Genomic DNA, 24,878 nt, shown 5'->3' with positions numbered 1-24,878 from the left:
TGTCAATCTGTGTTTAATGACGTATTTATGTAATTGCTTATTCATACCACTTCAAAAAGAATATTTTTTTTAAGATAAAGTTGGCATTTTTTCGACGTCATTTAGTGTAGCTCTTAGACGCTTTCCTGCCTTGTGATGCTACTGCTTGTAATTTGTTCATATGAAAGAAACTAATCTTGCAAAGATACAATGCCTCCCTTTATTTAAACAGAAACAGCGTCATTAGACCAACAAAAGTAACAAAAGCCCTAGCCACAGACCAACAACCAGCTTGGCCAAGTAGCCAAATTAAACAGGTCAGCTAACTAGAGATGTGTAGTTTTATGGCCACAAATATGCACACAAACTTACCTGGTTTGATATGAACAGATTTTAAAATGTGTCTAGTTTGTCTTAAAACTGAACTTACTTGGTTAGATGAGAACAGTTGGGTCAGGCATGGCAAGGACACAAGTTTATCTACTGTAAACTCTGTCAGCTGACACTTGTATTGCTGGATGTACTGGGTGATAGCATCTTGGAGAACCTGACAAACATACACAATGTCAGGTTAGACCTGGGATGTAGTGGGTGAACCTGACAAACATACACAATATCAGGTTAAACCTGGGATGTAGTGGGAGAACCTGACAAACATACACAATATCAGGTTAAACCTGGGATGTAGTGGGAGAACCTGACAAACATACACAATAGCAGGTTAGACCTAGGATGTAGTGGGAGAACCTGACAAACATACACAATATCAGGTTAGACCTGGGATGTAGTGGGAGAACCTGACAAACATACACAATAGCAGGTTAGACCTAGGATGTAGTGGGAGAACCTGACAAACATACACAATATCAGGTTAGACCTGGGATGTAGTGGGAGAACCTGACAAACATACACAATATCAGGTTAGACCTGGGATGTAGTGGGAGAACCTGACAAACATACACAATATCAGGTTAAACCTGGGATGTAGTGGGTGAACCTGACAAATACACAATATCAGGTTAAACCTGGGATGTAGTGGGTGAACCTGACAAACATACACAATAGCAGGTTAGACCTAGGATGTAGTGGGAGAACCTGACAAACATACACAATATCAGGTTAGACCTGGGATGTAGTGGGAGAACCTGACAAACATACACAATAGCAGGTTAGACCTAGGATGTAGTGGGAGAACCTGACAAACATACACAATATCAGGTTAGACCTGGGATGTAGTGGGAGAACCTGATAAACATACACAATAGCAGGTTAGACCTAGGATGTAGTGGGAGAACCTGACAAACATACACAATATCAGGTTAGACCTGGGATGTAGTGGGAGAACCTGACAAACATACACAATAGCAGGTTAGACCTGGGATGTAGTGGGTGAACCTGACAAACATACAAGTACAGGTTAGACCTAGGATGTAGTGGGAGAACCTGACAAACAAAAACAATATCAGGTTAGACCTGGGATGTAGTGGGAGAACCTGACAAACATACACAATATCAGGTTAGACCTGGGATGTAGTGGGAGAACCTGACAAACATACACAATATCAGGTTAGACCTGGGATGTAGTGGGTGAACCTGACAAACATACAAGTACAGGTTAGACCTAGGATGTAGTGGGAGAACCTGACAAACATACAAGTACAGGTTAGACCTAGGATGTAGTGGGAGAACCTGACAAACATACACAATATCAGGTTAGACCTGGGATGTAGTGGGAGAACCTGACAAACATACACAATATCAGGTTAGACCTGGGATGTAGTGGGAGAACCTGACAAACATACACAATATCAGGTTAGACCTGGGATGTAGTGGGAGAACCTGACAAACATACACAATAGCAGGTTAGACCTAGGATGTAGTGGGAGAACCTGACAAACATACACAATATCAGGTTAGACCTGGGATGTAGTGGGAGAACCTGATAAACATACACAATAGCAGGTTAGACCTAGGATGTAGTGGGAGAACCTGACAAACATACACAATATCAGGTTAGACCTGGGATGTAGTGGGAGAACCTGACAAACATACACAATATCAGGTTAGACCGGGGATGTAGTGGGTGAACCTGACAAACATACAAGTACAGGTTAGACCTGGGATGTAGTGGGTGAACCTGACAAACATACAAGTACAGGTTAGACCTAGGATGTAGTGGGAGAACCTGACAAACATACACAATAGCAGGTTAGACCTAGGATGTAGTGGGAGAACCTGACAAACATACAAGTACAGGTTAGACCTGGGATGTAGTGGGAGAACCTGACAAACATACAAGTACAGGTTAGACCTGGGATGTAGTGGGTGAACCTGACAAACTTACACAATATCAGGTTAGACCTGGGATGTAGTGGGAGAACCTGATAAATACAAATGGTAGCTGCTGTGAGGTTAATTCAATTAGTAATAAAACAGATAGTATTAGTTACCTCACAAGTTAAAGACAGTTATAAATACTATGGACGTTTCAACCCAAGGTCTTTGTCAGCACACAACAGTGTGGTTACAGATTTGACAGAAAAAAACAAACAGTAACACAATTTTTGACATATAACAAATGGTAGCTGCAGTGAGGTTAATTCAATTAGTAATAAAACAGATAGTGTAAGTTACCACACAAGTTAAAGATAGTATTTGTAACTGTGTTACTGTTTGTCTTTTTTATTTACTTAAACAATTGTTTTAAAGAGTACTCACAGTCTCGTTTAAAGGATTCTCCTTGTCATTCATCTTACGTAGGTGTTCTTCAACCTTGGTAGGTAATATCACAGGCTGTTTGTACAGTTTATAAAATTTTGGTAAATCTAATATACGTTCCAGCTCAACATTTGGGTTTTCTATTTTGCCTGAGAGAGAAAAATTGTTTTGTTTATTGATAAAATAAAATGAGAGTGAGTTCTCCTTAACTTTCTTGTATATTTTCGACTCGGGTTGGTGTAAAACATTGAAATTTGTCAAAAGCTTGATATTTATTTTTTGCACGATTACAATTCTACATCCATACTATAAAAAAAAAAAACTAATATTTAAAAAACATTTAAAAAATGAAATGCAACATGAATTCTAAACAACAGTCTACAGCAAAAGATGACTAAGTCTGCACATACTCAAGAGTTAAGAAATAATGGCTTAATGTGCTAACCATCACTCACCATGACAACCAAACCAATACAGAAACCTTAAACTATACAAGATAAAAATAAATACAAAAAAGTAATAAAGTCATACTTACGATGGTCTAGCGCGCTTATTTCGTTCATGTCCCTGTGAACTCTAACCCTGCCTTGGATTTGAACAAGATCACCAAGAGAGTAGCCTTCATGGACACTAGACTGATAATGAGATGTAATAGCTGCAAACTTCTCTTGTAAACTTCTCGGCAGTGATGCCATGGAAATCACTTGCTCTGATATAAAACCAATAGATTAATTGTCTGAGTATACAGTTAATATGCTAAAAAGGCAAAGCCAATTAATTAAGAAGGGTAAAATCACTGTTAATTGGAGGAAGTTATTTATCTTATAGAATATTACTTGTGAGTAGATATATTAGTATAATTTTATTTTACCATTGTTTGAGTTTTTCCAGACTGTACAGGAGATAACACCAGTACCATCATCCACTAGGAGAAAAATAATCAAGAACTGCTGGCACATGTGTTAAGTTGAGCAAGCTAATTGTTTAATCAAACCTATTAAGATTTACTTTGTTTTTCAGAGATGTTGCAACTGAAGATAACTCGTAGCAATTTTAAAAGAGAATAATCTTCAGAAAACTTATTTAAAACATGATATTTTAACAATATAAACATACCAGATTATTAACACGGCGATAAATAAATCATCCTAAATAAATAGGACTTTTTATTTAACAAACGTACCTCCATATGATATGAATCTTTCCCTTTTATCTACTCTGACAATAATACCCATGATTTCCACTTTCTGAATTATATGGCCATTGAGACACATTAAATCTAAAAGTGTAAAAAAAATACTTTACAACAATATAAGGGTTAAAGATAGAAACAATTAAAAGTGGGCTCTATAAGCAGAAAATAATTATAAAAACATATAGGCCTACATGCTTAACAAGCTTAGGAATATTATTTTAATTGTAAATAAATGTTAGATGTTTACATTAAAAAACATTCAAAGTGTGAAATTACCTGGATTTGTGTCAATCAGCATTTTATTGTAATTGTTATAAACTAGCAATATTAGATATATTTTGTTTTTTCATTGACTTATTAACTATCTAGAAAATGTGCAGATAAATAGGGTAGTTAAAATTCAAGTAAGAACAGTATAGTAAGCCTATAGCCAGGTGAAATCTGAAACCATCATCATAGCTTACCTGTTGTTTCAGGAATATCATTTCTGATGATTCTGGCTTTTTGAAGCTGTAAAATGTCAGTAACTCGTAATTTGTAGCAAACTTTGAAGAGAGGATCAAGGCCTATGGTTAATGCTGGTATTGCCAATGCCATAGCTAGGAGTTGCAAAGTATATCTAGATTTAGTATTTGCAGAAGCTCATTCAACCATTTCTATCATTGTCCATCAAGCTCTGATTAATAGGCATATTTAACATATTCTGAAAAAAAAACAGGTATAGATGCCCAATTGGTAATGAATTATTAATTATTCATTAAACAGACAGTAACATTTTAAGCTAAAGATCGAGAAGTGGTGTATCTCTCATATCTGGTGTGTCACGAAGAGGGATACAACAATAGAATTGTTTTGACAAGTAAAGGAATGTTAATAATTAAAGATTTTTAAGACGTGAGATTAAGTACCTAAGTAATTTCTAATTTTTAATTAGCATATAAGGTATAGAGTAGGTAATGAGAATAATATTATGAATGTGGAAGTCTAGGAAAATATTTTTGAGGCGGCCCTTTAAAGCAGAACGAAACCTCCGGCTTAGCTTTGTCCATTTTTTCTTAAAGGTCATTTTTTGGCTGATTTCGAAAACTTAAAAAAAATAATTAAGTGGAGAAAATAAATGTATTTTCTGCACTTTTTTTGGCTCCAAAAACGCAGCATTAATGCATCGCATAACATCATCCACCAACCAAAATGCAGAGAAAACATACATTTGATTTAGCAGCTGACACTATGAAATCCTCCAGGGACAGCTCACTATGTATACCGGCCTATTAAACAGGCTTATAATTTAGTTTAAAAATATTAAAATAGATCTAGAATCTAGTCCTATTAGTATTAGGGCCTAATAATTTTAATTAACATAAAGTAAGACAAAGAGTAAGCGTTAAGTCTGTTAAGAATAAGCAAATTACTAAAGTGTAACTAATAAACTAATACTATAAAGCAAAGTCACAATGACACTAAAAAAGCGAAGTCACAGTGACAGTGTCACTATCACTATGTGAGTATGTGACTAAGCCCACTAAGTGACTAAAGTAAAGTGACTGACCTTTTGTTTTACATTTAGTAAAGTCTAGATCTAGATCTACTATCTAGATCTTAGACTGGATCAATGAGATTATTTAGTAGCTCTAGATCTTCTAGATAATCTAGCTCTCTCTAAAATATCTTGTCTTTTTTTACTCAAGTTTTGAGTCTTTTTTTATGACCAAGTTGAAGTTGTCTGGTGGTATTGTTTTTAGAAAAATGTTGACAGAGTAGCATAGCCTAATCAGAGTAAATCACTAATTAAAATCTATATATATAATTCTCTTATGGGAGACGCTAGAAAACAAGCTGTAAGCGCGCTCCCTACCACCCCCACATGGTGTGGTGAGCTGTGGTTCACGCTAAATGTTTACAAGCAGAGCCGGGTTTAGTGACGACTATTAGGGGCAGATAATTTAGTTTGAAACGATTTTAAACGTAGGGGGGGGGGGGGTAACTAAGTGGAGTTTACTTTAACGGAGAGAGGGGGAGGAGGGGGGGTTATCGTCCTTTACGGGCTACTTATAGTGTTTTAAAGAAATATTTTCAGTGGCAGCGTTGGTACTGTCGAATTTACAAATTATGAATTACTGAAAAGTAGAAAAAACAACAACTCAATAGTGGTGTATGATAATAAAATTTATTGATATGCCGCGGGTCGGCTCAGGCCTATTTACTAACTATTTAGTAACTAGATTCTAGATCTATTTACTAGATCTATTTACTATTTAGTAGTATTTCTCTCTAACTTGGATGCGTGGTCGGTTGCTAACAACAATATGGCGCCCGGACCGGACGTCTGGTTTCCGGTGATTTTTCGGCCAAATTTCAGAGACCTTCAACTAATTACATTTTAAAATGTTTACCACGCGCAAAATGGCGGGATTTCCGTGTCATAACAACAAACCATAAGTGGCAGGGTTAGATATGCCAGAAAAGCATTTTAAAATTTGGTTTGGAGAACGGAGGCTAAATTCAAAAGTTGGTTTCATTAAAATTAATAGAATTTAAAAAATATCAACAGTGTAGGTACAGAAATGAGCGAGAACGTAAAGCATTATTAGTTTTATCAGTCTATGAAAAAAGAAATCAAATATTGTGAGCTGTTTTTTTATAAGACCGGCGTCCGTATCACAACCAATTTATTTTTATTTTTTAAAAACCACGTGACCGCTATTTGGTGATCACTAGTGAGGAACTCTTGTGCATGGAGTCTAACCTGATTTGTGGTTTTCTTTAGCTTCAAGCTTAAGAAGAGTTGTCATGGAGAGATGTGTTGGACATGGTAGTGATTGACAATAAATATTAAATTAACTAATTTAGTTCAAAACGAACTAAAAACTCCAAAGTTAGTGCCTAATGGATTAAATATGGATGTCTATTATTCAGTGGTCATGTTTAAATTGATAATTGCGTAAATTCTAGATTTAGTGAGAAAAACTACTATTTAGTATTTATTAGGGCTACTAATTAATTTTATTAGCATGTTTTAAGGCCTAACTAATTACATTGTAATTTACAATAATAGATCTAGGCCTTAGGCCCCTACTAAGTTTAAATTTTAATGTTAGATCTACTAAAAGTAAAAGGGAGTAATATTAATGACTAGATTCTAATAAATAAGTAGATCTAGATCAAGTCAATTCTGAATTCATATTACCCGCTGGGCTTCGTACTCTAGTATTGCCAGATTAAAATATGAAAATATGGTATAAACACATCTCGTGCCATATAAATCTAGACTATGGCACTAGAAGTTGTTTAAATTAATGCACACACATAGATCTAGATCTAGATCTATGTATTTTAATCATAGGATAGAAATTGAAATTAAAACATACTTTGAAAGCTTGTATAAGTCATTTTAAAAGTAATATTGAACCTGATAAATTACTGTCACTTTTTATATCGGTTTTTCCGGCAAATGCAATCAAATTTAAAATCATAACTTAGATCAAAATAATGTTGAGCTTTCTCAGGACGGCTGAATAAATACATTTTTGTAGAAGATTGTGTTGAATGGGCGTAACTAAATTTACAGTATTTTTCCACTTTCCTCAAAGATAAAAGTGGCATTTTGGAAGGTGGGGGGGGGGGGGGGGGGGGGCTAAACTGTTCTCAGCTACCACTCAACAGTTAGGCTTGAAGTATGTTTGAAGGACAGTATGAACACAAACCTACAAAAATACATTTGTTGAAAGATACGTTATGAGGGTTTTTCAAATATAAAAAGTAAGCCTATTTTTAATAATGATAGTAGATTTCTACTTTGTCGTAGAAATAACTATCATTACGCGTCTATCAAGAAATGAACACGGTTAGTTAGTGGTAACATAAAAAGTTGAATAGGAGAAATTATTTAAAATTTCGCACGTGGAGAAAATGTTTTCATGTTTGGCAACAAAACAGTTTCCAAAAAGTTCATAAAATAAAAGAAAATAATATTGTGTGGAAAACTTTAAGTTGTATAATGTTATTTTTAGTGACTTTAAAATCTAATTTTTTTTTAAAAGTAGATGACCGTTAGTAAGAAATAATCACGAGACCGGAAGCCGGAGAAATACCGGTAGACCGGTTACTATTTCCGGCATTGAGAATAATAGTAAAAAACTATTAGGCCCTAGTTGGCCTACACTTTTATAAATTACTTCACTTGATTCGCAATTCTTATTCTTAAATATGAAATTAAATTGCAATTAAAATACCAATGCTATCATTATTTCCATTAACATTAATTATTATTTTATTAAGCCTTAAGCTCAGATGTTTGAAGCGTCCCCAACTGCAGGGCTTACGAACACAACACAAGCAGCTCATGCACTCACCGATGCAACTTGCATAATAAATGCATTGCAACGAACCCACCTTACGGGCGCTAGCTCTGCTAGATTTATTTAGGTTCTAGTTTTAGTAATCTAGAAGTAGAAGATCTAGATCTAATTCATTTCTGCATGCTTCTGTGACAAAGCTCCAAATGATCTCTGATTGAATTTATGTGGGCCTAACGCAAAACAAAGTTTTGAACTCTAGAAAAGAATGTTGTCTCCGCTTTTATTTAATATTTTTAGGCTTAGGCCTAGATCTACTAGAATTGTAGATCTACATAACATACATGTATTGTAGTTTTACTAGTGTACTACACAGATCTAGATCTACATACATTTTTCTACAAGTAGATTCTAGATCTACATAGATTCTAGATCTATTACAGTATTAGTATTTAATACTAGATCTATTTATTTAGGCTACTTTTTTTAATTTACTATTAGGCCTGATTTCTAATAATTACTAATTAGGCCTAATATTATGTTATTGCCCACACTAAACCTACCTGCACTTAACTACGCTAAATAGATGTAGTGTGTAGATCTATATCTATCTAGAATCTAACTAGGTTCGACAAAAGTTAAATTGATAAAAATTAGCCTTGTCTAGATTCAGGTGAAAACTGAAAAGATCCCTTTACTTTAACTTTTTTATTTCTTGTCTGCGCTAAGTCTAGACTTGTTCACTACTAGATTGAGATTTCTAGATGCAAATGATAGAGCAGTAATTTTTTTTTTAAAGCGAGAGATTCTATTTTCTAGTGGTTAATCTAGATAAGCTTATAATACTATATAGTGGCCTATCATGAATTCAAATTGTTACATTAGGTTTAGGAAAAAGCAAACTTTTACCACACAAACTCTCCAAAACCAAACAAAACTTTATTTTAACATATTACTTGTAACTCTGGTAGTACAGGACACATAGGTTTTTATTTTAGCTCTAATATACATTAATATAAAATGTTTAGCATGGAATAACATACACAAATACTAACTAGTTACCTGTTAGTAGGTGAGGCAGTGCTAGAGGAGGTCGGCCGCCCAAAGCGCCAACATTTAGAGAGACAGAACAGGGTAGAAAAAATATAAAATAAACTCATTTTGAGCTGCATTACTAAATTTAGTAAATTATGCACTGTCGAAGTTTAAGGAAATGAGGCTATTACTTGGATTTACTGTTTTCAACATTAATTGTGTGACACCAACATAAAATCTGTTAAGGGACAGTGGCTGGTATAAAGCACCCCTGACCTTTCTTAATTGCAGGGGTGCTTTATTCTAACTTAAATAATCATATAAATTGAGGGTGCAGTTAGGGGTCGGCGTGGTCGAGTCGGTAAAGCTCATGGTTGCTAAACCGAAAAAGTCTCGAGTTCGAACCCTCGGGCAGATGAGGCTCGTTAGCTGGGGACAGACACTCTTCTAGGAGAGACAACTCCAAAATTAAACAACTGCTGCCTTGTAGTTTGTTTTTGGTTAGACAAAGGCTATGGAAGCAAATCCAAAAAGAAAAGCAGGCTGAAATCGGAGTCAACGGCCTCAATGGCGCATAACCAGTTCACACGATCCCCTTCAATACTAATAATTAAGAACGAAGAAGAAGAAGAGTTTGCAGTTGAAAGTTCGCCCTGGGAGTTGTAATGGGTTGCTACACCTCTAAGTAGTAGTATTTTAATTGCAGGTTTAGTGTGAGGGACAGATGTTGGGGTTATTACATTAGTACTTGGGTTAGGGATGTTGTAGCATTGACATAACCAAGTTATATTATTATCAGTTGATAGTTTACTACAAGTAACCTAACACTCCTTTTCTTAGAAGATTCAATTATTTTGACTTTACTGGACACTAATGCAACTGTTATAACAAATTACCAAAAGATAAATTGTTTGCTTTAGCTTTAAAACAAACTAAAGTGCACCCATCTTTTTTTGAGTACTCAGTCATAGAAAAGTTACTTTAAGTTATTAGACTTATGTGAACTATTACTAAAATGATAAACTGTTTTTTTTTTCAGATTTGTTTTGGAAAATATAAAAATGATAAGTCTTATTTAGGATAACACTTCCACAAAGATTAAAATTCTCGTAGAATGTCTATTATTAAACTAGATCAAGAGTTTTCATCCTATGATGAAGTTGAGGAAAAAATTCAAGAACTCCAGGACAAGGAGAAATTCAGACTCTGGAAACGAGACAGTCGCACAATAGCTGCAGCCATTAAACGCATGCCCAGAAGAACTTTTAACCCTGATGTCAAGTACAACGAGTTGCTGTATTGCTGTGTAAAAGGGGGCAGAGAAAAAAAAGATGATAATAGATCGATGAGGCAACGGTGCCCTTACCAGATAAAATTTCGATGTACTTCAGATGGGCAGCGTTTGAAAGTTGTGGCATTCACTACTAAGCATAATCACGATCCCATGGAATTCGCAGAAGTCGAAATGGAAAAAGCAGAAGTGAGTACAGTTTTAGCTGGGTTTTTTTTTATAGACCTATCAATTTTATTTTATTTGAAAAGCAAATATTGTAACTTTTTAAACACGTCATTTTTAAGTTTGGAATAAATGAAGCTCTTTCAATTTGTGTAGGTAAATGTAGGTTGTTTAAATAACTTAAAAAGTTTTAAAATGCAATGTTTATATTTTATTTCACTTCAAAACCTCATTATAGTTTTAAGAATAGAAAGTAATCTGAGTCATAAAATTGTTAAGCTTAAATATGTTTTTATTTTCATCCCTCTTAGAAATTTAAGTTTAAACTTTTCAAATTTTTTATGGAAACAAATTTTATGCCAAAAATAATTTATAATTTTCCGATGTCCAGTTATGTCTTACTCCCAGTAGAAAAAACTGCAATAAACTATTTTCTCTTTTTTTTTTAAAATTAGATCCTACTACCGATTACAACCTACTGTCCAATTGTTCATCATTTGGCTTATATTTGAAAAATTTACTATTTAGGTTATCAATTACTAACTCTGTTAATCAAATTGATTAAAGAACAATAATTAAAAGCGATTCGAAAATTCTTTTTTGTTGGCCTGATAAAATGCTCTTTTTTTCATTAACCAACAGATAAGCAGTTAGTCAGTTCTAAAACATTTTATTCTGAATCCTCAGTTGTCTCCTGTGTCTTCCCCAAGTGATGATGATGATCTGATAGACAACAGTGATATTAAAATAGAGGAGTTAGATGAAAGTATTTTAGATCAGCTGTCAGGTGCGGCAGAGTTTTCTTCTTCATCTCACAGCAATAGATCAACAAAAATTATTTCTAATGGGTCATACAAATACCCCAAGGTTAGTGTATTTTACTGAATTACAAAACTTATGGAATTCGTGAATTTATTGCTTGACTTATTACAACAGTAACAAAGGATGTATATTAATTGCCAAGCTTAAGGTTTGTGATCTAATAGCTTTTAAGTTGAGATAACTCCTTGGTTAGTGTTAGTCTTAGGTAGTTTGTTTTAACTGCTTACATGGACAAAAAATGCCCCAGTAATCAGTATACATTTTTAATAAGTTTGGGTAATTCACTTTTCATCAGTTTGCTATAAAGACATTTAACTTAATTAAAAGTGCATAAACAGTAGAACTTTTAAAAGTAGAAACAAACTTATGCAGGCTTTATTACTAACATTTGTTTAGGCTAATTTTTTAACACTGTTTAATTTTAAACAGGTCTTCTATTTCTCTTGGTTTTCTTTATTTTTAAACAAAGGTGTACAATAAAAACAATAATTTAACTCTTTATTTTTCAGCTTCGGGTAATTTTAGATGTGGATACTGGTATAGACGACTCCCATGCCATTATGTTGGCTTTGGCCCACCCCAACGTGGAGATCCTGGCCATCACTTGCTGTAATGGCAATGTTAATGTCGACTTGGTCTGTCAGAACACATTACGAGTGCTGCAAGCTTGTGGCAGGGGAGATGTATGTTACTATATTTTATGTATCTTTCAGTTGCGTTAGCTTAACAGCAGCATGGTATTTTTCTTACTGCATAGTATATGTATTCAACTTCATTATGAATTGTATGGCTCCTTATTCTAATATACCATTGAATGATTGCACATTGAAAATCTAAGCCCAATGCCTGGGTTTAAGATGAGATGGGTCAGGTGTAGCCAATGTATCAGACACCCTTTCTCCACATTGCTGGACAGGAAAGCTTTTTAACTAATATAAACAAAATTTATTTAATATTAAGATACTAAGAAGTGGGCCTACATAAAAAAATATAAATTAAGTATAATAGAATTGTATTAGTTTTAGATTGATAGTTTTGATCACATTTGATCTTGTATTTAATAGCATATATTGTTACTATAAATCTATTACTTTGCCAGTTTTTATTATAATATTTAATTTATGTAAATTAACTTTTATTACAATTAAAAGTTTTAATTTTTAAACAAAGCTACTCATAATTTGTATGTAGAGTTTATATGTATTTTACTCAGAAACTTAGGCAAGATATTTTTGTACACACAGTTCGTCCTAAATTACACTCCTCATTACTTTTTTGTGCCTTTTTTACCATATGACACAAAATTGTAGATTTATGCCTTTGTGTAAAAAAAAAATAAACAACAGTTTGTTTTCCCCAGATCCCAGTGTATAGAGGAGCAGAGTGCTCCCTCTTGGGAAACACATCACAGTTTGAAAACTTTAGCGGAGAGGCATGGAACACGCCAGTGGATAGTTCAGTCCTTCAGCCAGAACATGCAGCCAATGCCATGATCAGAATCATTAACAGTAACCCAGGTACAGTTTTCTAGACATCACAAACATTATCTACCCTTATTTAATACAACTAGCTCATTCAACAGACTCATAAATGGCATGATCAGAATCATTAACAGTAACCCAGGTAAAGTTGTATAGGCACCGCAAACATTATCTGCCCTTATTTAATACAACTAGCTCATTCAACTTCAACAGACTCATAAATGTCATGATCAGAATCATTAACAGTAACCCAGGTAAAGTTGTCAAGGCACCGCAAACATTATCTGCCCTTATTTAATACAACTAGCTCATTCAACTTCAACAGACTCATAAATGGCATGATCAGAATCATTAACAGTAACCCAGGCAAAGTTGTCTAGACACTGCAAACATTGTCTACCCTTAAAAAACCACTAGCCTTCATTAAAAAAACTTATAGCATAAGTAATAACTGTTTGAATTTCTTTTAACTAGAACTATCAGTATGAGCCTGCTGTTATTTATTATCTCTACATAATTTGTAGCTAATGCTAATTTCTGTTTTCTCATCTTGTAAATATTACAGGGGAAGTAACTGTTGTTGCTCTGGCTCCACTAACCAATTTAGCTTTAGCAATGAGACTGGATTCAACAGTTGGTAGAAAAATTAAAGATCTCTACATAATGGGGGGCAATATAGAAGGTATTGGATTCTTCTGTCTGGGTCGAAACTTGCAATTGGAAATAATATTGTGGTCAGCTGTATCATTTATTGAATAACCGTACTAAAATTTAATGAGAAACATGTTTTAAAGTTTTTATTTATAGCTATATTAATAGTGGTTCATTACAGTATATTTTTAAAATTTTATTTTTACTGCAAATACAAATGATTATTATTATAAAAATGTTTTAAATACTTTGTTTTATATAACAAGCTATTACACATTAAAGTAAACACACTAAAATGTTATTGAATTATCATACAAAATAATTTGTTGACTACATTAATGTCACTTTCCTGTATCAGCTCGAGGTAGGATAAGTACATGTGCAGAATTTAATTTCTATAACGACCCAGAGGCAGCCCAAGTTGTTCTTAAAGAATTTATCAACATCACTATTTTACCTTATGAAGTCTGTCGCAAGTTTCATTTATCATGGGTATGTTGCATTGTGATGTTTTTTTTTTTCAAATTTTCTGGTTACCTAGCTTAGCAGTAGTTAAATTTAAATTATAATTATTATGTTAGCTTTTTGGCTTTCATTGCTTTTAATTTTTCCCGCAGGATTTCTTTGACCTCTGGACAAACTCGGACAGCCCAGTGTCAGAGTTCGTCAAAAGATCAGTTCTTGAGTCCGCTAAACCAGCCAGAGCAGCAGGTAGAGAGGGCTACCGGTCATGTGACGGCTACTGCATGTCCTTGGTCGTGGACAGGTCAGTGGTCCAGAGCGCAGAACCAGTGTACTGTACTGTCGAGCTGTCTGGTCAGTTAACCCGCGGTCAGATGGTTGTGGACTGGGACGGGCTACTCCAGCAGCCATGCAATGCCTTAGTGGTCAAGGAGTTGGACATTGAAAAGATTAAATCACTCTTCATGTTGATGGTGAGGCCCCAGCAAGAGGCCCCCCCACACAACGCTGGCCATGTTCACAATAAATCAGGATACAACACATTCAAGGCAGAGAATGACAGCAATAATAACATCTGACAACGTATCTACCGGATGTTAAAAACTGTAATCAATATTCCAGTTTGTGCTAGCTTTCCGGACTTGTTAAATCAACTAATTGACTCACAGGTGTGTTCTAGGCGTGATTCAGGTATAACATCATTTAAAAAATTATCTTGTAAGTACCATTTTACATTTTTAAAAGTTATTCCATATCATCTGACATCATTTAGAAACCAACTTGTAAGTATCATTGTACATCATTTAAAGAAAAAAACCATTTAGCAATTCATAAACAATATTTAGCTTGTCTCAGCCAGCTACTTGTCAGTTCATTGACCACACATTTAGCTGCAGCTAGCTGTAGAATAAACTACACTATCTAGTCATGTTGAGCTATACCTGCCTACATAATAATCTCTTGTGGCTACAGTAGGTGACCATATATTCAACTGCTGCGTCTGTTTGGATGGGGGTATGCTTTTTTAATTGATATTTTTAATCTCATAAGCTACTTATTAAGAAAAATCTTAATTATTATTTTGTGGTAGCTTAAATTTCTTTAAAGATTTTTTTTTACTCAAGAAGCCACTAACTTTGTTGTCCAAATGTCCAGTTGTATAGTTCTTTTTGGAGGAAACTTGGTGGAGTTCAAAATATCAGTTTTATTGGGTATATAATATGGTTTGATTTGTCCCAGCTCCCAAGAAATCTAGGAGTTGTTGACTGATTCTACAAAAGTGAGTCACTAGTATTAACTTCTAACTAGTGTTTAATGGCTTTGTTTGGTTTTTTTTATTTTAATTATATTGACTGTAAATAATTGTGCCAAAATTTATTTTATATGATTTTATTCTTATGTAATTTATTCCACTTCATACAGTATATGTGATAAGTGTTCCATGTCAAGCTTATGTTGCCAATGATTGTTTAAATTCTTGATGTGATTTTTTTTTTCAAAATAAATATTGATTTGCCAGGCGTAACTATGTTAATGGTATCAAAATATTTTTAGTTTTTGAAAACATTCAAACATAACTTAAGGTTAATTTAGAAATTTGAAAAAAAAAATTGATGAAAGATTTCAATAGGTGAAATAATTTGTTTTAAAATGTAGGAAGTCATTATTGTGTTCAGCCTTTGTTGATGTATTGCCTAATATTGTGCGAAAAAATGTACTTTAGAGTTCGACTGTTTTGCTAAATGTAGTTCAGTTACTATTAGTTTGAATAAATTGGTTTGATTTAGTGTTTTAATGTTTGGATTTTCAGCTTTTAACTTGCGCACTTTGTCATCATTTGTATGGCTTGCTATGCTAGTATTTTTAAAATAGCTGACTTGTATTTACGTGCTTTCTGAAATCTAAGACAATATCATCATTCTATTCAGTACTGAATTTTAAATACAATTTTGTTTCACTTAAATAAATAATTGTTTATTTTAAGTTGTTTTTAAATTAATTAAAGTTGTAGTTGATATTTTATTAACTGTGAGAAGAGAAAATGACATTTTCAGGTCATTGCTGAAATGTTATTACAGAACTTCCAAGTTTTTTCCTCTGGTTTTACTTGATCAGTGCTGGGAATGTAATTGCTATTAAACTTCTGTTAGTTGAATCTTACATTATTGTCAAATACAAGTGTTCAAAGGGAAAGATACTGATTCTTTTAGTATGGTTTTTTATACAAAATGAATGGGGTAATGAAAAAAAATTGGTTTTTTTTTTTAACTTTTTTATTTCATTGTTTTAAAAGTTTTCTATTGTTTTAACCAGGTCAGTCCTGGTGTTGATAGATCAGGTTAGTGCTGATGTTGATAGAGCAGGTTAGTCCTGGTGTTGATAGAGCAGGTTAGTCCTGGTGTTGATAGAGCTAGTTAGTCCTGGTGTTGATAGAGCTAGTTAGTGCTGGTGTTGATAGAGCTAGTTAGTGCTGATGTTGATAGAGCTAGTTAGTACTGGTGTTGATAGAGCAGGTTAGTCCTGATGTTGATAGAGCAGGTTACTGCTGGTGTTGATAGAGCAGGTTAGTGCTGGTGTTGATAGAGCTAGTTAGTGCTGATGTTGATAGGGCAGGTTAGTGCTGGTGTTGATAGTTAGTTAGTGCTGGTGTTGGTAGAGCAGGTTAGTACTGGTGTTGATAGAGCAGGTTAGTGCTGGTGATGATAGAGCAGGTTAGTCCTGGCGATGATAGAGCAGGTAGTCCTGGCGATGATAGAGCAGGTAGTCCTGGCGATGATAGAGCAGGTTAGTCCTGATGTTGATAGAGCTAGTTGACATTGTCAAGTGACAATCTTTGTATGCTCCCCTCATCAACTATTTCCATCCTTTCCTGCTGGATGTTGAAACTTTGTCTTCTAGTACATCAGCAATTCTTTGCGTTCTCTTTTTTTTTTGGTTGATTGTAAAACTTGGGGCCTTCTGCGGTTGCGTTATGGTACTTTTGAAATGGTTATATCGTGTAATGGCTGACATAAATATTGCTTGGCGTATTATTCAATGCTTCAATAATTCTAACTAAATAAACAATACTAGCAGTTTTATGAGAGGTTAAATATCCGTCCAATCATATTCAATTAAGTGTGGTGGCAGTTAGTTTGTTAGTAAGGAAAAATAAATTGAGTGTGTATTGAATGTAGCAATACCTGATTTGGTGCATGATTACAATTGTTGAGTAAGAGTTTTGTCAGTAAAAGTTTTAAGCCATAAGTTACTCTCATGGTATGTCTTTAGCATTCTTGGAGCAGTAAACATGTAAGTGTTAGATGTGTAGATGTAAGGATTAAAATTAGCACTTATAATTTGCTGGGTAACAGTTTAATTCATTCATTTTTTAATTTTTGTTTTAGTTATTTGGTTACACCTCAGTCAGTGTTATGTAAAAATGGTAATGTTTCTTGTGTCACCCTAAACATTAGTCTTACTGGCAAAAGTGTTTTAATGTTGAAATCTGCTGCCTGAAGCCAGTTTTAAGTCTGCATTCAATTCCATCTTCCTCTTCTGTTGTTTATTTCTTTTCTGATTGCAGCCAAATTTTTTTTACAGCTACATTTTATGTAATCAAAATGTTCTTTGTATAGCTATCAAGGCTGTGTGAAATGGTTTAAAAGTTAGTGTTTTCTAAAGCTCTAATTAATTTTAGGTTTGTTATTCTTTTATTTTAATTTTCTGAAGTTAAACTTAACAAACATAGCCCTAACAGCAAATATAACACCAGATAAAAACATCATCACATAGCTGGTATTATTTCAATAGAAACACTTTTTTCCCTTTGAAGAATTTTTGGCTAAGAACTTCTATAACATTTTTAAAAACATTATGGTTTCATTTTTTTTGTACATGAATATTTCCTTACACACTTTCTGATTTCCATGTATTAAAAACTGTAATTACAGTTACTTTGAAGAAATATGGCCATGCATCTTTTTTGCGTCACTCAGACAATTGTGAACAAACACTGCCCATTACAAACAAAAGACAACAAAGCTGTCTTTAGACCAATCATTTGTTGAATGGCTTATGTTATATTTGTGTTATCTCATTGATAAATTTTTTTCAAATATTTTTTTCTGTGTTAGTGATTTTTATTTCATTTCATTTCATACTCAATTCAGTCAGTTGTATAAGAAACTAATATTTTTTGGATGTGTTAGCCATTTTTTATTCAATTTGATGACTGCTTTAAAAACAAATATGTTTGGTTGCAGCTAGTTGTGATTAAGTTTTCTAAACAGTTTGCATAATTTGTGATTATGATTCATGTCTGTCTGTTATGTTCAAATTATTTGTACACATTTGAAAATGTAATTCCAAAATGATGACACGTTTTTTTAATTGGCATATTTTGTTTTGGAGTTAATTTTTCTAAGCATAAATGTTTTTGTCTTAAAGGTTTCATTGTTATACAAATGTATTTTTAAAAGTTCCACAAAAAAAATAGTGTATGCAATTGTTAAGGTTTAGCTTGATTTGTAATGATTGTTGTGAGTTTGAAATGAGTTTTTTTTTTGTCCCATTGGTTTACATAATGACTGGTGTGAGTTTGAAATGAGGTTTTTTGTCACATTGATTTATATAATGACAGGTGTGAGTTTGAAATGAGGTTTTTTGTCCCATTGATTTACATAATGACTGGTGTGAGTTTGAAATGAGTTTTTTTGTCACATTGATTTATATAATGACTGGTGTGAGTTTGAAATGAGTTTTTTTTGTCACATTGATTTATATAATGACAGGTGTGAGTTTGAAATGAGTTTTTTTGTCCCATTGATTTATATAATGACTGGTGTGAGTTTGAAATGAGTTTTTTTGTCCCATTGATTTATATAATGACTGGTGTGAGTTTGAAATGAGTTTTTCAAAGTTTTCCATCACATAACTTTTCTGTTGGTCATCATTCTAGCCCCTCCACCACACTTTGAGTCGTGTTACAGCTGTAGCTGTTGTCAGATAAAACCAAAACTATGTGAAGAATAGATTGAAAGTGAAAGATTATTGTATCTGCACACATTTACTGTGTCTTTTAAAAACCTTATGGGGTGAGGGTCTAAAACCACCTCCCTTCTTTTAAAACAAAATTTCATATAAATTTAATTTTTTCCTAAATTTAAAACCATCCACACTATATTGACATTTGTTGAAAGAAGTTTTAGCCAATTCAAGTTATTGTTGAAATCTATATAGATAGTATTTTACGATGACAAAAACTATGTAGATAGTTCTTAGATTGACCAAATAATTAAAGTGACTTAGCTAGCCAAATTACCCAGCTAGTCAAATGACCCAAATGGTGGTGGAGGGTCCGTTCTAATCTTGATATCACTGCCTTCTATTTATTTGCTACAGGGGTTCACCTATCTTTTACCTGAAGGTTTAGTGTTCAAGGTGTTGCCTCTATGTTAAAACTGCCGTGTTTCTGTGATAATGCAATAAAATGGACTTTCCTTAAGTTACTTTGCTGCGTTCTGAGTTTTCTATACAAATTTATTTCAAGTGAGTTAAGTGTTCATTGAAGTTGTACTGAAAAATAATTTATTTATAAATAATGCAGTCACATCAATCTCTGGTTGAACTCCAACTTGACCCCCTCAATCGGTAAATCAGCAGTGCAGAAGAGCCAAGAAATCTCAAAATAGTTTACTTTTAAAACTTCTATGACATCATTCAGTTTAGTGTTATTGTATACAGGGGCGTAGCGAGGGGGGGGGTGCCGACCGCACCGGGTGACACCATTTAGGGGGGTGACACCAAGGCAAAAAATAGCAAAATATATAGAGAAAAACTTGAGGGGGGGGGGGTGCAAATCGAAAGTTTGAGGGGAGGGGGTGCAAACTTGAAAGTTTGTCGCTACGCCTCTGGGGGGTGACACCCGACCTCGCTACGACACTGATTGTATAACATACAAGGTGCTCAGTTGATAGCTAATTAATGAAATCACCACCACAAATCTCATTTAAAGCGAGTACATGTGCCTGGGTGCTTATTCTGTCGGTTACAATTCTGCAACATTACAATTCTGCAACGGCAACGTTTTACAGAAATCCCCGAAACTCTGTCTCATTCACACCACTCCTCCTTTATTGTCCCATTGAATCCCCCCCCCCCCCCCCCCCCACCTCCCAAAGCACACGTTAGCCTTAAGATCAAGTAACACAATGACGTTGTAAGCGGAAAGATCACGTATTTCTTTGTTCATTTACATGTAGTTATATATATATATATATATATATATATATATATATATATATATATATATATAGAGAGAGAGAGAGAGAGAGAGAGAGAGAGAGAGAGAGAGAGAGAGAGAGAGAGTACACACGACATGAAAACATGAATGTATCAGACGTGACCTTGTGAAAGACCTACCATAACCCTGGAGAGAAGCAGACTATATAACAAAGGTGACCCACTGGCAAGCAGATTAGTAGACTGGCTTTGGGCAACAAAAGAAATTGAAATCAATATCTTTTTAAACTTTTTTTCGCAAAAAATAAAAACGATCACTAAAGTGTGGAGTAGAAGACTTGACACGTTACAACACGTTCAAAGACCGCGGTTTTTATATCGGTTTTGCAGTATATGGTGCTTTCGCTGTTTCTTGTGGGTTTATTTTACTTCTTCGTTAGGTTTGGCTGTTTTGTTGTTTTTTTCTTGGTTTTTTTTTTTTTTGCCTTTTTTTTTTTACTGTCGCTCATGATTTATGTCCATGGTTATTTTTAGCGCAATTTCCATTCTGGAGAATTGCGTTTATTAACTCGTCATTTCTGGGAATGGATGGATGGATGGATGAATGTGTGTCCGGGCTTTAAGTCGTATCTCCTCCTCAACGAAGCAATATCGATGACTAGTTCCAAAAGCAATTATGTTAAGCAAGTTACGAGAATGAGCATAGGCCATAAAAATTCCGGGTTTCTTTCATGTATTTCCCGTAAAAGCCAAAAAACCTCGAAAAAAATGCAGTTTTTGGCCCATATCTCGGCAACCAGACCACTTAGCGACTTGAAACATGTACCAATCGATTCCTGACATAATTTAGAACAGTATTGCCGAAGAAAGTTTTCAAAAATATCCTCTCGTTCGGTCACAAATTTTAAAATTACATAAACACCTACAAACCGATCGCTCTTCAAGCTTGAACGCACCCAATCATTATACGTCAGAGCTATTTTTAGATAACATAAGGAAATTGCGCATAAATGTCACTAGACTTTTTTAATTAACTTGTTTTTTCTTGTTCGCTGTTTATTTTGTTTTATTTATTTTGTTTTATTTATTTATTTTTTTTTTTTTTTTGTTCCTAGTGATTTTGCTGTTTCTGGTGTATTTTCTGTTCCTTGTGATTTTTATGTGAACTTTGTGAATGTTTGGTTCCCCCACTCATAGAACTTTCACAAAACGGCCTTCAAAAATTATTCCAGAAAGTGACCCCCCCCCCCCTTCCTTCAAACATCGCATACAAAAAAAATATCTATGAAAATTCTGACAAAAATCTAATGGTCAATATTGTTCACTAAAATGTGGCTCATCATCATCATTTAATTTGGGAGCTAATAAGCATAATTAGAAATGGTTACGATTAGTAATTTACTCATTATGCTCTTTTTTATTTACTTTTGGGAAGGATCTGCTAGTAGGTTTCTAATTCTGAACTGACACAAATTATGGACACACATGAGTTATATATGTGTTTGGTTGTGTGAGTGTATATATATATATATATATATATATATATATATATATATATATATATATATATATATATATATAGGCTATATGTTTATGTGCACTGAAAAGACTATTATCAACTCCGTGCACTTAAGTCGAACGTATACTCTCATTACATACCGTCATACGTACACACGACTAAGTCTATCATTATTGACTGAATCCAACCCAACACTATAGTTAGCGGAGTTATGCATAATCCTTGCACACCCAGCTGAAAACAATGTGATCATTTATCGATTTTATAATCATCGCCCTAGGGTGAGGAGATTTGGGGGAGGGTGGGGGGCTCATTAAAAGACTAGGCGAGAGTGAAATACACCTACAGACGTGAAGTCAATAATTACAACCCTCATTAGTGAACCCCGTCAAATTTATCATAATTAACTTGCCTGCACTAATCGACAAGGGAGATAAAGGCAACGTTGGTAGGTTGTTGGGACATGCATAGTTTGAGAGTGGGGTGAGATCGTGGAGGGGGGGGGTTGCTGTTGTGTGGTGCTAATAATGGGCTCGGTAAGAGGGCGGACTGAAATCATGGTCTTAGGGAAACCTAAAACCTGTTTACTTGGTCGGTTACCTGGAGGTAAGGCCTTACTTAGACGCCGAGCTCTGGCACCTGGGTTTCTACACCTCCCCTTCTCATTTCTTTACACCTCCCTCCGTTTGTGACCTAAACACGATCCTGTTCCCAAGTTCCAGACAAATTTTCACTTTCAGAGTGTAGAAGTCTTCCAAGGTTAGGTGAGTTGTTTTTTAAGTTTAAATTATTCAAAATGTAGGCTTCATTAGATTTAACTAGGAGAGTGTTTTATTAAGTTGATTAATGTATTATTATAATATAGTATATATGCTTTCCTTATTTATTTCCTAATTTAGTTATTTGTTGTTGAATTTTTAATGTAAATGACATGCTACTTTTAAAAATTTTGATTCGTTTTCGGTTTAATATAAATATTTTTAATTTTCTCGAATAGTGAGGGTTTATTTTCTATGTTTCAAGCGAGTGAAAGTTGGATGTTTGTTTATTGTGCGCCTTCTCTTTTTCCTTCCACTTCCTACCCCATTTAATAAAAGCCCCCCAACCCACACACAAAAACCATCCCACACACAGAGGCACCAAAAAAATAGTTTAAATTATTCACACGCACATACATTCTACTGATATATATATATATATATATATATATATATATATATATATATATATATATATATATATATATATATATATACATTCTACTGATATATATATATATATATATATATATATATATATATATATATATATATATATATATATATATATATATATATATATATATATATATATATATATATATATATATATATATATATATATATATACATTCTACTGATATATATATATATATATATATATATATATATATATATATATATATATATATATATATATATATATATATATATATATATATTATACATATAAAATGAATCGTTGGATAGTTTGCCAATAGAACTCCTTTACACCTATTTTAATGGTTCCTTTGCTTCAATATTTGTTTGTTTTTTGTCAACACTACCCTCGACGTGATTTTCGATACGGCTGTTAACTTGTGTTCAGTGATTAATTTACTCAACTTAAAATGTACACAAAGAGCTGAAACCGCAGTAAGGGACCGTAACTCTGAAATTCGATTCTTGCCCCTTAGATACAATCAGTAACCATGAAAAGCTCGTTATATCGTTGTTGTGATCTAATAAGGGGAGGTTAGGGTAAATCTTGCCATTAGATTTGAGGTAAAGTTAAATATAACACTGGGTATATGTGATTTATTTGGATCTAATCGCCATTAAAAGAGTAGGAAAAAAAATAATCTCTTTTGACGCTATAATAATAGACATATTTACCCTTAAATATTTTTTTATAGCCTAAGCTTAGAAAACCTTTTCATTGATTTTTACTTTTTCGTATATACGTAGTATAGAGAAAGTATTGTAATCGTGCAAAAAAAAAATCGAGATTTTTACAAATCTCGACGTTTTACACTTCACTGTTACGGAAAAACATAATTTTGCAATCTTGTCCGTATGTCTGTGTGTCTGTGTGTGTGTGTGTGTGTGTGTGTTTGTGTGTGTGTGTGTGTAAACACGATTACTTGAGTACCGTTACAGCTAGGTTGATGAAATTTCATATATATGTATTTTATCAAAATCGTAGATCCGTATCAACTTTTGAGCGATTTTCGGTAACCGGAAGTGGTACTTTTTCTACTTTGAATTTTTCAAAAGCCTATAACTTGAGTACTATTTCAGATAGATAAATGAAATTTCACATGTAAGTAAAAGATCTAATTCTCTACCTTCTGTTAAATTTTGAGTCATTTCCGTTGACGGGAAGTACTAATTTACGCTATTTCCGATTTCTCAAAAACGCATCTAAATTTATAAAGTACTAATAATATTGCGCACCATTATGAACATCTTTATTCGGCGTTCGCTTACTTTTTTCTATGAGATTCTATTTTATTTTTAAAAGTTTATGTATTTAAAATGGATTAAAAATCATAACTATATCCCGAGTTCCCATCCCTTGTTGTTTTATATAAGAATATTCGAGAAAGTTTAGGGGAGATCACTCCCGGTTTATTTAACAAGTAAAAGCTAACGTTTTAGCTGCCACAAAATCATACTACTCAGAGCATTCACTCTCCCTCCACTAGTTCGATTTCATTTCTTTTAAACCAGAGTAGGAAAGGTGTAAGTTTTAAAGCTTAGTTATATCAACAACAACAACAACAAAAAATATCCACAAAACAAAAAAAAAAACAACAAAAATATAACAAAAATAGAAAAAGAAAAAAGAAAGAAAAAAATAAAAGAAATGTAACATAAATTACGTTTTAATAGTTTCTTTTACATTTAGAATTAATGCGATGATTCAAAAGCATTGAGTTAATTCTTTTTCAATATCAAGCCAAGCTTAATGTACAATTTAAAAAAGGATTTTTATATTAGCTAGTTCTTAATCCAATATTTCC

At 33.6% G+C, this 24,878-nt stretch overlaps 2 protein-coding genes across 2 annotated transcripts; one reads left to right on the top strand and one right to left on the bottom strand.

Annotated features, from left to right (window-relative positions):
* Positions 1-37: 37 nt before the first annotated feature.
* LOC131936153 (CST complex subunit STN1-like) lies at positions 38-7,092 on the bottom strand. The gene is made up of 8 exons (XM_059293062.1): positions 7,080-7,092; positions 4,357-4,595; positions 3,881-3,976; positions 3,569-3,622; positions 3,233-3,406; positions 2,698-2,846; positions 410-526; positions 38-49 (listed from the first exon to the last, which is right to left on the bottom strand). Exons 2-8 carry the CDS (start codon positions 4,487-4,489, stop codon positions 38-40), a joined length of 735 nt encoding a protein of 244 aa, XP_059149045.1. The 5' UTR covers positions 4,490-4,595; positions 7,080-7,092.
* Positions 7,093-10,269: 3,177 nt separating this feature from the next.
* Positions 10,270-15,259, top strand: LOC131936167 (nucleoside hydrolase). The gene is made up of 7 exons (XM_059293079.1): positions 10,270-10,702; positions 11,366-11,545; positions 12,010-12,183; positions 12,861-13,017; positions 13,547-13,663; positions 13,991-14,124; positions 14,250-15,259. Exons 1-7 carry the CDS (start codon positions 10,337-10,339, stop codon positions 14,670-14,672), a joined length of 1,551 nt encoding a protein of 516 aa, XP_059149062.1. The 5' UTR covers positions 10,270-10,336; the 3' UTR covers positions 14,673-15,259.
* The last annotated feature ends 9,619 nt before the right edge of the window (positions 15,260-24,878 follow it).

This window comes from Physella acuta, unplaced genomic scaffold (genome assembly GCF_028476545.2).
Source record: "Physella acuta isolate Inbredline_101_S28 unplaced genomic scaffold, ASM2847654v3 ptg000170l, whole genome shotgun sequence".
NCBI lineage: Eukaryota > Metazoa > Mollusca > Gastropoda > Physidae > Physella > Physella acuta.
The sequence above is the reverse complement of the archived record's forward strand: the minus strand, read 5'-3'. Positions and strand labels throughout refer to the sequence as shown.

What these genes read in the sequence shown, in the direction of transcription:
- LOC131936167 (XM_059293079.1), top strand. Translation starts at nt 10,337, where the DNA reads ATGTCTATTATTAAACTAGATCAAGAGTTTTCATCCTATGATGAAGTT. An exon ending in AATGGGGGGCAATATAGAAG is followed by an intron (nt 13,664 to 13,990) that starts GTATTGGATTCT and finishes TTCCTGTATCAG; the next exon opens with CTCGAGGTAGGATAAGTACA. An exon ending in GCAAGTTTCATTTATCATGG is followed by an intron (nt 14,125 to 14,249) that starts GTATGTTGCATT and finishes TTTTTCCCGCAG; the next exon opens with GATTTCTTTGACCTCTGGAC.
- LOC131936153 (XM_059293062.1), bottom strand. Translation starts at nt 4,489, where the DNA reads ATGGCATTGGCAATACCAGCATTAACCATAGGCCTTGATCCTCTCTTC. An exon ending in CTGGAAAAACTCAAACAATG is followed by an intron (nt 3,407 to 3,568) that starts GTAAAATAAAAT and finishes GTTTTATATCAG; the next exon opens with AGCAAGTGATTTCCATGGCA. An exon ending in AATAAGCGCGCTAGACCATC is followed by an intron (nt 2,847 to 3,232) that starts GTAAGTATGACT and finishes TTTCTCTCTCAG; the next exon opens with GCAAAATAGAAAACCCAAAT.